Source organism: Clavelina lepadiformis, chromosome 7 (genome assembly GCF_947623445.1).
Source record: "Clavelina lepadiformis chromosome 7, kaClaLepa1.1, whole genome shotgun sequence".
NCBI lineage: Eukaryota > Metazoa > Chordata > Ascidiacea > Aplousobranchia > Clavelinidae > Clavelina > Clavelina lepadiformis.
Genome location: NC_135246.1, coordinates 15,067,688 through 15,083,926, shown reverse-complemented (window position 1 = coordinate 15,083,926; position 16,239 = coordinate 15,067,688). Strand labels below are relative to the sequence as shown.

At 34.9% G+C, this 16,239-nt stretch overlaps 4 protein-coding genes across 10 annotated transcripts; all 4 read left to right on the top strand.

Moving 5' to 3' along the window:
- Nucleotides 1-307: 307 nt before the first annotated feature.
- LOC143465164 (uncharacterized) lies at nucleotides 308-1,902 on the top strand. Of its 2 annotated transcripts, none has more exons than XM_076963344.1 (4): nucleotides 308-743; nucleotides 1,020-1,157; nucleotides 1,374-1,514; nucleotides 1,599-1,902. In XM_076963344.1, the coding sequence occupies exons 1-4, from the start codon at nucleotides 590-592 to the stop codon at nucleotides 1,688-1,690; spliced, it is 525 nt and encodes a 174-aa protein (XP_076819459.1). In that variant the 5' UTR covers nucleotides 308-589; the 3' UTR covers nucleotides 1,691-1,902. The 2 variants fall into 2 exon arrangements, with proteins under 2 accessions (XP_076819459.1, XP_076819458.1); XM_076963343.1 differs by having other exon boundaries at nucleotides 566-743; nucleotides 1,596-1,902.
- Nucleotides 1,903-4,593: 2,691 nt separating this feature from the next.
- LOC143465762 (uncharacterized) lies at nucleotides 4,594-5,767 on the top strand. Its single transcript, XM_076964230.1, has 4 exons — nucleotides 4,594-4,809; nucleotides 5,030-5,167; nucleotides 5,280-5,427; nucleotides 5,504-5,767. Exons 1-4 carry the CDS (start codon nucleotides 4,632-4,634, stop codon nucleotides 5,517-5,519), a joined length of 480 nt encoding a protein of 159 aa, XP_076820345.1. The 5' UTR covers nucleotides 4,594-4,631; the 3' UTR covers nucleotides 5,520-5,767.
- Nucleotides 5,768-6,667: 900 nt separating this feature from the next.
- Nucleotides 6,668-9,328, top strand: LOC143465258 (uncharacterized). Of its 4 annotated transcripts, none has more exons than XM_076963461.1 (6): nucleotides 6,668-6,753; nucleotides 6,876-7,017; nucleotides 7,389-7,553; nucleotides 7,741-7,815; nucleotides 8,245-8,436; nucleotides 8,541-9,328. In XM_076963461.1, the coding sequence occupies exons 2-6, from the start codon at nucleotides 7,009-7,011 to the stop codon at nucleotides 8,748-8,750; spliced, it is 651 nt and encodes a 216-aa protein (XP_076819576.1). In that variant the 5' UTR covers nucleotides 6,668-6,753; nucleotides 6,876-7,008; the 3' UTR covers nucleotides 8,751-9,328. The 4 variants fall into 4 exon arrangements, with proteins under 4 accessions (XP_076819576.1, XP_076819574.1, XP_076819577.1 ...); XM_076963459.1 differs by having other exon boundaries at nucleotides 6,691-6,802; XM_076963462.1 differs by having other exon boundaries at nucleotides 6,693-6,802; nucleotides 8,544-9,328.
- Nucleotides 9,329-10,398: 1,070 nt separating this feature from the next.
- LOC143465302 (uncharacterized) lies at nucleotides 10,399-16,037 on the top strand. 3 transcript variants are annotated; one of them, XM_076963525.1, is made up of 10 exons: nucleotides 10,399-10,502; nucleotides 10,857-11,051; nucleotides 11,511-11,585; nucleotides 11,795-11,989; nucleotides 13,147-13,221; nucleotides 13,336-13,530; nucleotides 14,339-14,512; nucleotides 14,695-14,766; nucleotides 15,090-15,281; nucleotides 15,518-16,037. In XM_076963525.1, exons 1-10 carry the CDS (start codon nucleotides 10,491-10,493, stop codon nucleotides 15,728-15,730), a joined length of 1,398 nt encoding a protein of 465 aa, XP_076819640.1. In that variant the 5' UTR covers nucleotides 10,399-10,490; the 3' UTR covers nucleotides 15,731-16,037. The 3 variants fall into 3 exon arrangements, with proteins under 3 accessions (XP_076819640.1, XP_076819642.1, XP_076819641.1); XM_076963526.1 differs by having other exon boundaries at nucleotides 10,406-10,502; nucleotides 10,860-11,051; XM_076963527.1 differs by lacking the exons at nucleotides 14,339-14,512; nucleotides 14,695-14,766.
- Nucleotides 16,038-16,239: the final 202 nt, after the last annotated feature.

Here is a 16,239-nt window from a genome sequence, read left to right as displayed (position 1 = left end):
ATCCTATACCACATACTTTCATCATTATACGTATGCTTTTGACACGTTTTACGATCACGATTCTTTATTGCGTGCAACTTATGCTGCCTAAGCAACAGGCTAAGGCTGGAAAAGCATTATCTACAAACGCAGTATATTGTATAGTTTCGCAATCGTAAACACGATCGAGCGTAGTTATTCAGATTTCAGAATATTAGTCAAACAGAATTTCCTTAAAGGCCAATTCAGCCTAACTTAAGAGTTCCGGTTATGCTTATCTTGGGAAAGGTCTATAAATGTATGAATGTCACTTTTCTACAGGGTTTCCGCTAGCTTCTTGCATGCCACTTAGCCTTCAAATTATGGGTTAAAAAGATTAGAATTTGAAGTAAAGGTTTCTGCTTTAGCAAGTTATCACAATTTTTAGTCAGTAGAATTTGGAAATTTAAGATAAAAGCAATTAAACTATGAAGGAGAAGAAATCATTTTCTTCTTGAAACCAATCAGTTTAGACGAAATGTTTGTACTGATAGTTTTAAACTGAGTTATTGCATAATGCAAGATTAATCAATGGAATTAATCAAAATTTTAATCATACTTTAACTAGACTATGAGAGGCTTGGAGAAAGCAACCTTGTTTTTGTTAAACTTAAGTTTACTTTTTGGCATTGTTGCGCTCGTAGCGAACAACTGGTTACATGAAGAACATTTCACAGCTGGTTTATTCAGAAAATGCGATGAAATATGTAGCGGCTACACAAGCGGTAATAAAATAGCTACCTAGCGTGTATGTTGTAATGTATGTGTACAGAAGCTACCGCGTACATATATGATTTCTGTGATAACAGATATAGCAGAATTTTAATTGTTTTTTAAGTCATGCCGGAAAAAAAGGAAGAAAGTTAAAGTATTCTCACCCAACAATTTTATTTGTATGATCACAAAAATGAATCAAGTCAAAATGAAAATAGAGCCAAGCAGCATTCAAGCGTTTATGCAACCTATCAACTACGTCTCAATTTTTCCCATTTGTACTTCAGAAATAGCCCAAGCCGTAGCAGTACTGCTCATCATTGCAGCAGTTGGGTTTCTAGTCAGCTCCATCTTGCTATTTGTCGGATTACGTCGGCAGAAGAAACGGGAACAAAAAATTGGACTGACGTTTCTTCTTGTTTCAAGTAATAAACACGTCAAGTAGCCTAAAGCTACTTCTGCATTTTGAAACCAATTATTATACCAAGTAGCCTCAAATCCACATAAAACCACGCTATGTGGAGATTGGTTAGTACAATTTATTGCAGCAGCGACCGTGCAAGAAGTTTCCAATGGTTATCGATCAAACATGGCTCCATTTACATGCAGAAAGTATGGTTTTTAACATAATTTGTTCACAGCATTATTTTACGTCATTGGTTGTTGCCTGTTCACGACCAAGCCCCCTTTCCAGCGTCAGTGGGGCTTCAGTTTTGTCCTAGCCTGGCTTACCGTGTCTTCAGCAATCACAACCTGCATACTTGCAGTTGTTGTATTTATGAGTAAGTCGTTGTATGGAGTTTCAAGTTTTTACGGAATAAAGAGTGTTTCCCCTACTGGACAATTTAATGTTTTCTTTTTAGAAGGCGGAGAAGGAAGTCTGGAACCTACTATAGCCACTCGCTACAAGAACGAACGCACACCAATTCATCAAACTTACGTTGAACATTTTGTGTAGCGAGTGACACCAGCATTAAGGACTAATACAGACGGTGCTTAACCTTGAAGGGATAAACAGCAAAAATGAAGGCTTGCTGGATAAAAAGCATGTTGCTCATTAGCTCTGCAAAAATGTCAACAACTCTCAATGATTGAATATTTCACATATAGAGAGTTGCCGTTTTGTCGCGTCGCTTTATGTGGAATGTTAAGGAAAACGTCAAAACGTGACTGGACTTTTTGTGTTAGTTAACAAAAGGCACAGGTCATGTCACAGAACATAAACGACCCGTGTAGTGTGTCAGATTTTTTATTTCCTGGACGCTTCATGCAAATGTAACAAAGACGTCATTTATATACGTCATGGACGCTGCACACGCTGAGTCGAGGATTGGGATCCAAAGAAAAACTTTCCGATGTTAAACAATTTCTATTGATTTCTGTGTTGCTACTGGTTTCAATATGTTGTCAGTTTGTACTACGTTTCTAGCCTTCCAGTGTGAGTACGTTAATAATGACTTGTGTATGTTTATTATTGCACGAATTTCTGTATTCCACTTTCCCAAAACAATCATTTTGCTGAAATTATTTTTCCCATACCAACATAGGTGTAGCGCTTGAAGACAAGTCGGTTTCTAGTATCTGACTCCAGCTAAAAGACGAGTGACGAAGGGTCGAGTTTGTGCATTCTTCCCAATTACCACAAGCTTGCCCAAACGTATAGTTATAAAAACTAACTTGCATATTCACTCCTCGTTACTACGAACTGCTCAGTCACAACGATGACGACAAATATAGAGTATATAACACATATACCACGCATAATCAAGTAATCAGAAAAGCGTGAAAAGGAGTCATTTAATCTGAGAGAAGTCAACGCGTAGTGGCGCCATATGGTCACCACTTCACTCCCCGCCAAATGAGTAAAAAGGAGCGGCGTCTCGGCGTCTCGGCGCGGTCAAGCGTTGATTTTTGAGTGTACCACTGGGATATTTCACTCTCACTTTAGGTGATTTCTCAGTTGTAATTAAAATAGAAACTTTTTCTAATCTACAATATGAAAATGATTTCTTGTTAATTCAAGTTTGGACAATTCAACTCCAGACAAGAAGATCTGCTATGCTGTACAGTGTCAATCATATATTTAGACAACATTATGGCACACATTACGCAGATTTGGTTCTTTGTGTTTATGTAGTTAGTTTAGCAACTATAAACAATGGTGAATTAGATGTGAAAAATTTATTTGCTGATTACCTTCATTTGTCAGACCAAATACAGTTTAGAGGAAAAGTTTCTTTATGTGAGCAACATGTTCTCCATGGTGTGGCGTAATACAAGAGTTTAAAACATTGCCACAACATTTACTCGAATAACTTTCCTGGTTTTTGATTTAATTTTATTAACCTATAAGAGGAAAAACTTTTGCACTTACCAAAATAACACTATATTCTTTTAAACATAGTAAGTTGGAAGCCTTGCGGAAGCCAGTGACCTTAGTTTAACCGAAGCGAAATGTTTGGTTACAGCATCCTTATTGGTTTACAGAATAATTAATTTGAACGACCCAGCAAATTAAGCTTTAAAGTTTTGCCACAAGATTTAGGTTCACCATTACTTGTACGCATTTTCTAATTGCATTTTCTGGTTGGTGTATTCATCAAACGTGTTAATTACTTCGTTTAATATAACTTTTCATTTGTGTATAATAGAACCATGTGAAAACCTTAGTTTAGAGAAGAGTCTATAAAATATGGTTTTCCTTAAGCGTTTCATGAAACAAGTAGACTGTATTTGAAGAGTATACTATAGTACTGTACATAACATTAAACCTGATAAGAGATTGTATGTGCAGATGGTTATATTTTGCGTAATATAGGTCTTTCTGCAAACCCTTAAATAAGTAATATATCTTGAGTAGCGAACTTTACGTAGTCTACAATGTGCATTTAAATTTCAACAGTTAGGCCTACATTTAGAACTTTCTCAACTGGAAACGTAATCCCTCAGAAAGTCAAATTAGAGTTAAATTATAGATGAGATCAAACCTAATAAAATATGGTTAACGGTAATACAACTTAATATACTGCCATTAATTCTTACATCAATGATGACAGTTAAAAAGAACCATCAGAATAAGAAAATTGCTTGCTTTGGGTTTTGTGCATATTCTGGAGAAAAGAAGCGCGGGTTTCATCCCAAGACAAAGCGAAACGCGTTTGATGGAAATCTGCAAGAAAAAAACTAAGTATTATAAATAAGGTTCGATATATGCGCAATATAATCCAGCTAGGTCGTAAAAGATGAAGCCTAAGTATTGCATATACTGCCTCCTTAAAGCGACAACAGAGAATATACGTATATTTATGTTGTCGGTTTAGATACACTATAGTTGTACGCATATATCGGAAAAGACGTTTTTAATTCCGTTCGATTTAACGAGAAACTGTTTAAAATAACAACACAGGAGGCCACAGCTCTTATTTTTCAGCCAGATGTCCAGTAGCAACAAGCGCGATGTCGAATTTTAAGTTAAAAAAAAACAGATATTTGTGGTTAATTATGGCGATGAATTAGACAGAATGTCAACAAAGTTTGAAGAAGTTAATATAGAATTCGATTGCTTCAAGACGACAAGATAGGACGCTCCCAGATTTAGCAACACAGTTCTAGTTATAATTTATGCGATAATCCCTAGTTAGTATAGTTAAAATATAAATACAACTTCAAGGATATTTTTATAAGTGTTTGTCCATATTCTAGTATTTCTGTTATAAAACAATCAGAAAAAGGAAAGAAAATGGTTGTTATTTATCCATCCACGACATGATATTGGTTGGAACAACAACAACCTACTCTGTTGGTAAAAGCGACTTAAAATATAAATACCTTTAATGAAAAGTTTTCCCAACTTCCAGATTTTGTAACAATCTCTTATAGTAATAAATAGCTTATACATCATGAAATCTGCAGTCGTATTTTGTGCCATCGCCGGATTCTTTACTTCCTGCACCATTGCTGTTGGTCTTGCAGCACTTCTTACCGACTTTTGGTTGCACCAACCAAACCTAGCAAACCTTGGCTTGTTTAAGTTTTGTTCTCATCTTCTGATTAGCACGTGTACAGAATATCGACTGCGTAAGTTGGCGAAATATTTTGCTTTTTAACTTGGATTGATAGCCAACGTATTTACTGAAAACGTATGATCGAAAGTTTTGTTATAACGTGGAGTGCTTTAACAAGATTTTTGAAAAATATTTTAGCAAATTTTTAAATTTCTTGTTACTTTCGAATAGAGCTTGAAAGCTAAATGCATTTAATACCTTTTACAATTTTTATGACTTGATTTTCTTAACAGTTGTCAACGAGGTGGCTTTCATTGTTCTTATGGTCGGCCTGTCAATCATCTTCGTTTCGACAATTCTCTTCATGATTGGATTTAGTATCAATAAGAAATGGCTGCGAGTGGTTTCAATCGTTTTCTACACTTTTGGAGGTAAGTCTACGTCACACGCTGGTGACGCGAACGACGTAGCTGCGAGCAATAGGACAACAAAGAGAAGATATAGAAAATGAAAAACGTAAATATTGAATATATTTTGTTGCAGTTCTCTGTATGTTCGCTCCGCCCGTTGTCTTTACTGTACTCAGCGGCCTTCTTCCTGTTACGGGACCCTGGGGATACAGCTACATCCTCTCGTGGGTCGCAGGGGGAACCTCCCTCATGGCTTTCATCTTCTATATCGTTACCGATGTGTAAGTTCAGTAGAATATCGTCTGAGCGTATATGAAAGATCCACATAGGCATAACCTTATGACATTTTGTTTTTAGAACAAAGAAAGGGTAGATTTTTCAACATCGCGTAAAGGAAAGCCTATCCCTTAGGCATATATCAACACAATGCTTATTCCATTTATCATATAAAAGCTGTGGTACAATTCTGACATTATATGTTGCATTGTTACGTTTTGCATTAGCCGTTAATAACATGCATTTAATTCACGCGCTTTTAAATGTACGCAAGAATGAAGCTTGCTCGTAAAGAAGCAACGACCTGGAGTTCTGGGAAAATAATTATATTTTTTTGGATAAATATTTCTTCAAACTGTACAGCACCGCAGCGCTAGTTTATGAACGAGTTTGTGAGACATCCTACCAAAAGGGAAATCACATGTCGTAGATTTAAAGATAACGCATTCTAAGATGCGATTACTGAAATTGCCCAATAGACTCAAAATATCTTTTGACAAAGTTTTTCTATGCGAAAGCGTATAATTGTCATACTTTCCTTCTGGAGCTCGTTATCAAATGCGGAAATCAAAATTTAATGACCGATATAAATGCCTAGAGAAACAATTATTCACTTCTCCTGCTCCGATTCAACTGACCACATTTAGATCAAAGCATCAGAGCGCAATGGCCAAATTCTTTTTGTAGATGTTTTGATGCGAAAAGAAAAATGAATAATCAACACCTCGACCAGTTCTCCAGCATATACCGCAAGAAGACGGATACCAGCCTCTGCACCAACAAGATCCATTTAAATACAAAAAAAACGTATAGTTAAAACCCTTCTGCTATTTGATCCCAGGATCGAGCTCCTAAAGATAGTCGTAGTAGAGATCAAAAATACTCACGAAACGCCTCACAAACAACGGTTTGAAAACAAAAAGACAAAACATATTGGGTATTCGCATTGTAGCCTACGTACAGCATGTACGTACAATACAATATTCACGTACTCGATCGTACATCTACGACGCACCTCGGAAACGCCCTCTGTCACAAGCCGTGCATGTAAATGATCCTTTTGTTTCTTTTGGACAGAGGAACTGTAGTGTAGGTCGTTGACTCTTTGTACATAGTGTGCTTGTAATCCATTTGATAAATACCGACAACGATGAAAGAAAGGGTGGAACGAAAGATAGCCAGAAATGGGGAAGAAAGGGTAAGACCCACGGCAGAATTACCTCTCTTGTATCCACTAAATACCTTACATAAAGAACACTGAGACAAGACACTGAGGTTGCACAGTATGTAAAGCGGGCATTTCGAAAAGGTTAAAAAGGAATACATTGCCGGTAAATATACGCTGGATGAAATGTGACAATGTAGCGATCAGCTTTTAATGTAGGTGAGAATGTATTTCATTGACTCAATATAGATGACAGGTTTTCTGGAGGATATTATTTTTTTGTCATAGGAGGTGAACCAATTGAACATAAAAGGAGGTTGTGTTTATTAAATATATAGATCTGAATCATTTTGAAAACCTTCAGGTATAGCTGCTGCAATTATTCTTCAAACAAAAAGCGACCAACAACTTTGCCAAAAAAATGGACAGGGTATTTATACTATACTTATTTCAATAATATTATACTTTTTCACATATTGAAACTTATTTTTTGTCGATGTTTTGCCATATTTTGAAAACTGATGTTGTATAACTGTGCACCTGCATGGTACAGAAATGAAAAGTTGAGCAGCTTTATTGCTTTGTTAATTTTTTTAAACTTTAACCTTGTTTTTCCAAAGGTTTGCGTATTTCTGACTTGAACAGCTAGTTCATTGTATTACGTCAAGATTATCGTTTGTTCATTGTTTATATAACTAGCTGACGTTTCAGTAATGACTTGACATTGATAATGTTAAAAACACCAGCATATAAGATACTCCTTTATCAGTGAAATAATTTATGGTGCATCCTTTTGAACAGTATTATCGTGGATACAATCCGAGGCCACCCGAGTTTCCACGGGTGCAGAATGGTCCTCAGCGAAACAACAGATCACAAAGAATTATATTTTCAAGAGAAGAACTCTTTTTACCGTCGATTTCTCCCAATCCGTACGGCCATCAGGAATTGCATCAAGTCAATGCGGTATTATTTTGTACTTATACTGTACTAAGATCAACAACTTATGGTTCATCAACTTCATCATGATCAACTTCATTCAACTTATGGTTAATGTGATGTCGGTAGCTTTAGAAAAAATACCCAAACCGTTGAAAGATTGCGACTTAGCCTATATTACTGTATAGCCAAAATTTTTGCATTCGTGTTACAGAATCAAGCTTTACTGCAGGAACTTTTGGAAAAGAGATGTCAAGCAAAACAATTTTACCAAGACGAAATGGATGAGGTAACACTTACAGAAATCAGAAGGCTTATGAGCTTTTGCGATGTACGCGTGCTGATGATAAATGACAAGTCGTAAAATCAGATATAGGCACAATATAAACAATGCAATCAGAATCCAAAAGATACCATATCTTGAAAAGTTTACGTTATATATTAATTTGATGAGTGCGTCTCATTTCACAATGAGAAAAGCACATTTTAACTATATAATTATACTGGATTCTACCGCACAATAACTGTAGCAGCGCAAAAATTTCGATTTGTTAATAATTTTGAGACTTTTTGGATAAAATATTAAAAGTTTAGGTTAGTTTGGGCATAATGGTGTACTAAATAGTTTGAAAGAAATTGCATAAAATTTTGTCCAGTTACTCGATCCGGCTTCCGAGAGGAAACCTTTCACAAACAGCTTTCTTGAATGCTATTTTAGGCATATTTCGACTTTATTGAAGAAAGAAGACTTCACTTCAATCACCTTAGAGTAAAACAACAAGCACTAAACTGGATCGCCAAAGCATATTCTTGGCAGATTGCGGAAGATTATCACAGAATTAAATGCGGGTTGGAAAGCGACGTCAACTACCATTACCGAAAAGTTCAAGAAAGAAATCAAAGAAACAAAGTAAGACTAAAAAGTAAATCGAAGAAAAATTCAAAACATTCTACTTTGTCGGTGAATAAGAATTAACCAATAATCCTTTTATGTTCCATGTAAAATTCTAAAAGAAGAATTGGGAAAGTCGAAATATTTACGAGAATCACCCAACCAAAACACCATCAACTCTAAGCGTGGTAAAAAGCGGTGCGAGTGGAGCGTTGGCTGGGGCAGAAATAGGCGCAGAACTAGGGTGTTGGATCGGAAATCCTGTTGTTGGTATGGTCATAGGTGGAGCAGTTGGTGGATTATGGAAAGTAGCGAAAAAAATGGGGAAATGAAATGTTCTACTACATACGATTAAGTGGAACATTTTTATACTACAACTGTGAATTCTTTTTTTTTCTGTCAATTGTTTTAAGCCAGCATATACGTGTGTTGTGACATGTTCTTATGTTTGGTTGTTGACTAGAAATTTTGAATTTATTGCAGCACTTCTATTGCATTTAAACAAACACGATTTCCTTTTTCATAGGAAATAAATTCTTAATGAACAAAGCTTTTGCATTCAACACACGTTTCGCAAAACATTTTTTACTTTTACAGTCAAAGTTTGATGAGTTTAATTGATCAGTTTAATTGACTAACGTTGGCACCTATACTTTTTCTGTTCTTGAATAAGATGCAGTCAATACATTCAGTTTTTAACCGGTATAAGCTATTATACTTGCGTCTCACATCTGTAATGCGGAACATGTGAAGGTGCTGTATGTTTGTTAATGTAAAAAGTAAGTTAAAATCAGGGCCGGGTTGTAAAATTGTTGATGAATGTTGAAGTTGATGAAGTGTTGCACGCGCTGTTGAAGTATACCGATACAGTGTTTTTACAAATATTATAATTTATAGTTGTTTAAAGTGATCTGTGATGTTATTCAAAGCTGAAAAAAACAGAAGATAAAGTCAAACGGGATAATTGTTAGAATGAAGCAGTTGAATACTTCCATACACATTTGAGACTTATGCACGTTAATAATTTCACAACAAACATTACTAAAAGTATAACTTGAGAAATTCCTTAGATGTTTTAACCATTGACGCTCCTATTATTTAAGCTAAGGCCCTATTTGAAACCAATGGTACGCCTTATACATACCTTCCGACACAGCATTGTGTTTGTAAACGATCATTTTACGTCTTTTGTAAAAAGGTACCTTGGTGTGGGGTCTGTAGGCGCTATATATAGACACAATGGATTGAGGAAACCTATAATTGATGGACCAAAAGAACTGGATGGGACGTAGTAAGGAAAAGTCCCCAGTGAAATAATTACCTTACCTATATTCACAAAATATCTTTATGACATAACAAATATTGCGCAATTGTAAACGAGGTGAACGCATCGTGAAGGCAGTACAAGACAATGCTATAGACCAGGGATGTCCAACCTTTTATTATAGTGGGCCGTATTGTCACTTGAAATAATTCATTGGGCCGCAGAACCTATTAAATTTCAAGAAAAATGGGTACATAAAGAGCTGACTGGTACATTTTAATTAGGCTAAGATTCAAAGTTCAAAATACTACTTGGAGTGAAAATGACTAGCGGGCCGCACAAAAATCTCAGGTAGGCCGCAGGTTGGACATCCCTGCTATAGACCAAGATGCCAGGAGTAAATTTTGGCAATTTGCGGTACAAGTATTTTACAGAGGAATGCATTCGCTTGGAGCAAAACATGAGGAAATTGCGGAAAGATGTTATAATTGCGTCATATCTGTCGGTTAGTTTTGACTAGTTTTAGAGATGGGCGCCGGTAACACCATGAACGGAATAATATCACCGGCTGAACAATTTTACAAAATTTGAAATGTGAACCCACAACGCCGAGTGGAATACGACTAATAAGATAGTTAGTTAGCAATTGAATAAATATAACTTATATATGAACGTGATTCTTTGTGTACTTATTCAGACTATTCTAAATTTATTTCAGCGTAAGTAAATTATTCTGTTATTAATAAATTGGCGTCTTGCTATGAGAAACCTGTAATACAAGCAAAAAGAGTTCTTTCACTTCACAAAAATGGACAAAAAGGTATTTGCTTAAATAAATGTTATCTGCTACCTAAAATTATTATTCTTTCTTTTGATTATATGTTGTTGCATATTGTTCATTGATGTAAAATCATAAGCTATAAGTATTTCCGCTTAATAACAGCTTAAGGTATGTTTTTAGGTGTATTTGAGTTTTAATATTTGGAAAAAAGCTCCTCAATTTTTTTCCTTTTGGTATCAGATAAGATGTGTCAAAATGTTTTCATACAGTAGAATTATTAGTCATTTGTTAAACATTTAGACTACACACTAGGTTCTTATGAAAACTGTATAATATTAATGTTTTCAATTTTTCATTCCTTAATATTGAACTATATTTATAAACTGTCATTAGCAGTATAGCGGTCGATACCTTCCGAGACCACCTGGGCAACCACGGGTCCAGACTGGTGACCAACGAAACTACAGATCACCCACTGGCACACATAGAAGATTTGAAGAGTTTTATTTACCTTCGATTTCGCCTAACTGTTACACCCAAAACCAGCAAAACGGAAAGCAGCTGGTCCAATGGAAACCAACCAATACGGTAGCGTTTAGAATGACCTTTATATACACTGCAGCTTTGAACAAAAAGGGTTTTGCAGTTATTACTGTTTTATGCAAAGATAAGTCAAGCTTTAAAGATATTTGCAAGATTTTAACAGTTCTTGTGCAGATGCTATTTGTTCAGTAAAGAGGTTATATCTCTCGTTGAAACTTTTCTATGAAATACAACACATCCCATTATTCTATTGTTTTACATCTAATCTAAAGTAAAACCAAAAGTAGAGCCATGGATCACAATACTTTTAACCAAGTCCAGAACCTACATAACCTTATTTGTTGGTCTGTTATCTTTTTAAGAAAAACTTGTTCATAAGTGTTTATACAAATAACCATTATTTTTTTCAAAGTTATGTAAGTAGAAGACTTTATATGATAAATTGTTTAAAAAACAACCAGGAACATTAAAAAATCTTATAGTTACATTATTGCCTGTTGACAGAGGCAAACGTTTGTGGAGGAAATACTACATAAAAAACGACACGCAAAAGAGCTTTACGAAAACGAGATGGACAAGGTAAAAAGTTCTGCTGATAGATTAATGTTCGACTTGCAACATACGCTGTTGATAAATTAAAGTTATGTATCGAGTACACATTTAAGCAACTATAAGTAAAAAGTGTGTATAGAAGGATGTCACTATTAGTTGGCCTAATATGAAAAACTGATTTGACAGTATTCCGATTACAATGTTTTCACAAAAACACTTTATGTCTTATAACTTAGATAGAGAATAATTATATCGAAGAAAATCGACTTCATTTCATGCACCTTAGAGCAAAAACGCAAGCGCTGAACAGGTTTGCCGAAGTATATTCTGAAGAGATGTCAGGGGATTTTCACAGAATTCGGCAAGGATTGGAAAAAGATATTAATTGCTATTATCAAGAGGTTCAACGAAGAAACGAAAGCAACTGTCAAGTAAGGCTGACTACATGTTTAGACTAAATCGGGCAGTGATTTGAAGACACAGCATCAGTTACTGGTTTACACAGAAATAACCGAAAAGTAGGTGGCGCAGTTGGTCCTCAAAGGAGGAAAAATATGTCACGGAAACGCGTACAAAAAGCACATGCAACATAGCCTGTATAGCGCTGTTTACAGGTATAACATAACACAGCTAAAACTTTATACGTTTACTGCAGACTTGTTTAGATTAGTGTTCACATCATAAATTGAAAATTTGTACGTATATATAGATATATTATTCTGCTAAAAAAGGTTTTTTACAAGTTTCAAAACGCTTATTAGCTTTCTGTTTTGAACTGCGCTCTCCAGCTGGGGGCAAATTGCTCTACCCTGTCTGAGGAAAATCGATCACCACAAAATGTTAAGTGATGTAATTTGAGCTTAAAACGTATAAATAATGAGTTTGCAGCAACGGGTAAAGGCTTATCAGTACGTTAAAGTGTCGGAAAACACAAGGTTTTTAACACAAACTTTACTGCTGTGACGTTTCCTTATGCTTATATACTATACTGCATGTATAGTCACCAAGTGCAATGATTACTATATCTACATTCCGTGCCGGTTTTAATTACTCTGCAGCGGATCGACCTCAGGTTATCAGATAAAAACGGGTTTCGATGTATTTCTTTCTCACTAACCTGTACGATTACACTTTTCGTTCAATTTATTGTAACCAATTAGTATCGATTGTAACCAAGATTGTAAAATATTACTACGCAATAACAAACTACACCACAAACTAGTGCCTTAAAATTGGATTATATAACATTAAAATACAGTGCTTCTTAAAACAAGTGCGTAAAGATATTCTCGTGACACGATAACACTTTTCGTTCTATTCATCCAGCTGGACCATGCACACTAATAAGGTTTGTGTATCATGTTAGTAGGACAGTGCCAAAATGGAAAGTGATAAAATAATTACTGTATATTTTGGTATGTGTTAAACTAAGTATACAGCACTTTATTCCGAAAAGCGCTATAACTCATGCTTTAAATGAAAGAACATAGTTTTTGCACAGTTTTTTATAAGTATTTTCATTTCATTTTTTCCAGGCAACGATTATACTTTCAAAAATAATGAACTAAATTATTATAAATCTTCACAGAAAATAACTTTGTTGCGTCAAGCTCGGACACTTAAAGCGGTAGCACTACAGATCTACAAAAGAAATATGAATGAGGTAACTTTTAGCAGTTTAAAGAAGCTGCGTAATGTATTTGCGTATTTCGGTTTGCAAACAATCAGTCACTCGAAAAAATTGCATCAACGATTTTAACTTAAAAATGCTCAACAGGGTATAGAAAAGAGGTCAATTAACGACACTCAGCTAACAGACTATCATATCCTGTGGAGGTCAATTGCACATCAAACTTTTGACGGGTGTTACTCAAATGAAATAAGTGTCGACTTTAATGGAATTAAAGATGAACTGGAAAATGAAATCAAATTTTGTTTGCGACAAATTCTGCAAAGAAATGAAGAAAAAAAGGTGACCAGCATGAGCGTTTAAAACTTTAAATGAACTAACAAAAACTTGATATTCTTTGTATATTTTTTTTTATATTGATCGCAGTTCACTACAAATAGATGTCAGAAATGGATTTGTGTTTTGATTTTGTAAATTTTGTTTCCTTGGGGTTGCTTTGTGACTGTTTTTGTTTGTATAGAGGTCGACGGATCACTTCCTAACACTTTTGTAATTATTATAGAAACGAATTATTAACATAAGATATTTTTCACTACCAAACCGTTTCAAACATTACCCCACCTCACAATCTATTAGGTGCTTTTCCTCATGAATGGCGCAAGTCAAGACGAAGGCTAAATACCGGTAAAGTGTTAGTTACCAGTTATTTCATTTAGACTGGGCGATGTTTGAAAGGAAATTTAATATATATAGTCCGAAAGTTTACATTTTACTGTAGATCAGAGCACCTTCATACATGTAGTTAAGACAATAACGGATGTCAGCATATGTACGTCGTTTTATAAAATACTAAACATGTGTAAATATGAAGGTTAAATTAAACTAAAAATCGTATGCCGATATCAGTTAATACTTTTCATCCTTTGCTCATCCCACGGAATCTCGAACAAAAAACACCCTTATACAAGTTCCACTTTTGGCGTTTGGCAAGAACGCCAACACATATAGGCTTTGTAGCTACCTTCAAAACGGACAATGTTTAGGAATTTACCGTAATAAAATCTTTACCAAATTCCAAAACGTTATTAGCTTTTCAAGGTATCGTGTAAGCTTTCTCATACTTATTTGCTTAAACTTTATCTATACGTAGGTACGTTCCTACGTTCAACAAATTCAAAGAATATTCGACGAGTCACCCGCTCTTGAATGGTTTGCTAGATCTTACACAAACGGAATATCAGCAAATTTCAAACAAATTCAAGGTGAAATGGAAAGTGGCATGTCTTTGGCTTGCCTGAGACATCTGTCAGAAAAATTAGAAATGGTAAAAATGCTTTGCTTAATTTTACTATGCAACAGAATAAATCTTTTATGTTGACAACAAGTTGACTCAAACCCTAACAATTAAACTGATCATAGCGAACCTTTGATACGATGTCACCCCTACCGATAATCAAATTTCACCCATAAGGCGTGTAGGCTATATTATATATGTTTTATGTATAGATATTGAAACAATGTGACTTGCTTCGTCGCGCTCTGGAGGGACAGGAGTACTACCAAAATAAAATGAATGAGGTAACTTGTTTAGCATTACCCAACAAACCAAAGTCAGCTAGCTTTTGTAGTTTTCCGTATGCAAACATTTCACTATAACAGTTACAAAAGTTTTTTCAAGATATTCCAGACTTATGTCAGAAATCTTAACACACATTGGTAGATATAGGCTTATGATAGGTCACACCTGCCTATTTTGTTACATTTTTTTAAAGTATAGGGCACTACGATCAAGCTGTGTAATAAGGTTTTTGCAAGTTACTTTTACCTAACTATCAAAAAACTTGCTCTACATGTTTGATGAAGCATGTTCTCACAATGCTCAACTTAAAAGTTTGTTTTAGGTAGAAAATCAATACATTAAAAAGAAGCATCTGCATTCAATGCATGACGAGGCGAAATCTACAGCACTAAAATGGTTAGACGAGTCTTACTCGTATGCTATTGCACGTGACTTCCATAGAGTTTACAATGAATTGGAAAACGGAATTCAACTCCATTTCAAAGAAGTTCTGCAAAGAAATAAAAGAAATAAGGTAACTGTAAGACTGATTACCAACTCCATTCCATATAGCATTGATACTTTGAAATATCATTAAGCAATCATAAAACCGTATGTTTGTTTAATCTTTCTTGAAAAGTAAATCACTTTTTAACTTCTTCTAAAACACGTGTTTCATTAAAAAGAAACCATAATTTTTTGTATACTGTTACCCGAGAAATTATTAACTAAGATGTTTCGAAACAGCTGTACAAAAATTTTTTTTAACAGAAAAAACAAAGTATGGCTGTGGTCAGAAAAATTACAACTGTTTCAAAAACGGTTATATCTGGGATCAGTGGTGCTTTATCAGGCGCAGAAATAGGCATGAGCATAGGACAAATCTTTGGACAATTTGGAGGATTTGCCGGTTTGGTTATTGGGGCGTTGTGCGGTGGGCTGTTAGGCATATTGAAAAAATACCACAGACATAAATACCAGTAGAAATGTATGACACTGTCAGCTGATGCCATTATTGCCGCCTTTTGTTACCTCTTACAGTATGTTTTATCATTGCTGTGACTGTCGTAAACTGTGTTCTTACAAGTGCGCATTAAATTGCTTCGTATTCAAAGTTTTGATCAACTGTTTCATTTGTTATAATGCTAAAATATAATCTATACGCTATGATATATAGTGGTTTCAATAAGTATAGAGATAAAAAATTTTAAATGGATTTTATTTTTGTAGCTTAATTATTTTTATATTAAACGCTTAATTCTCGTATATTGTAATTACGTAGATAAACAACTTCAACATAAGCAGCTTGGTACTTTTGCCAAAGTGAACATAAAGTTACAGAGTCAAAATTTAAGAAATAAACATTAAAAAAGTATATTTTTACCCAGAGGACTTCTATTAAAATCAGGTTGACGCTGTAAAGAGTAAACCATAAACTTGAAATTTTTGAAACTTGGTTATTGGCCTGCAACGGTATACGACTGATTTATAAG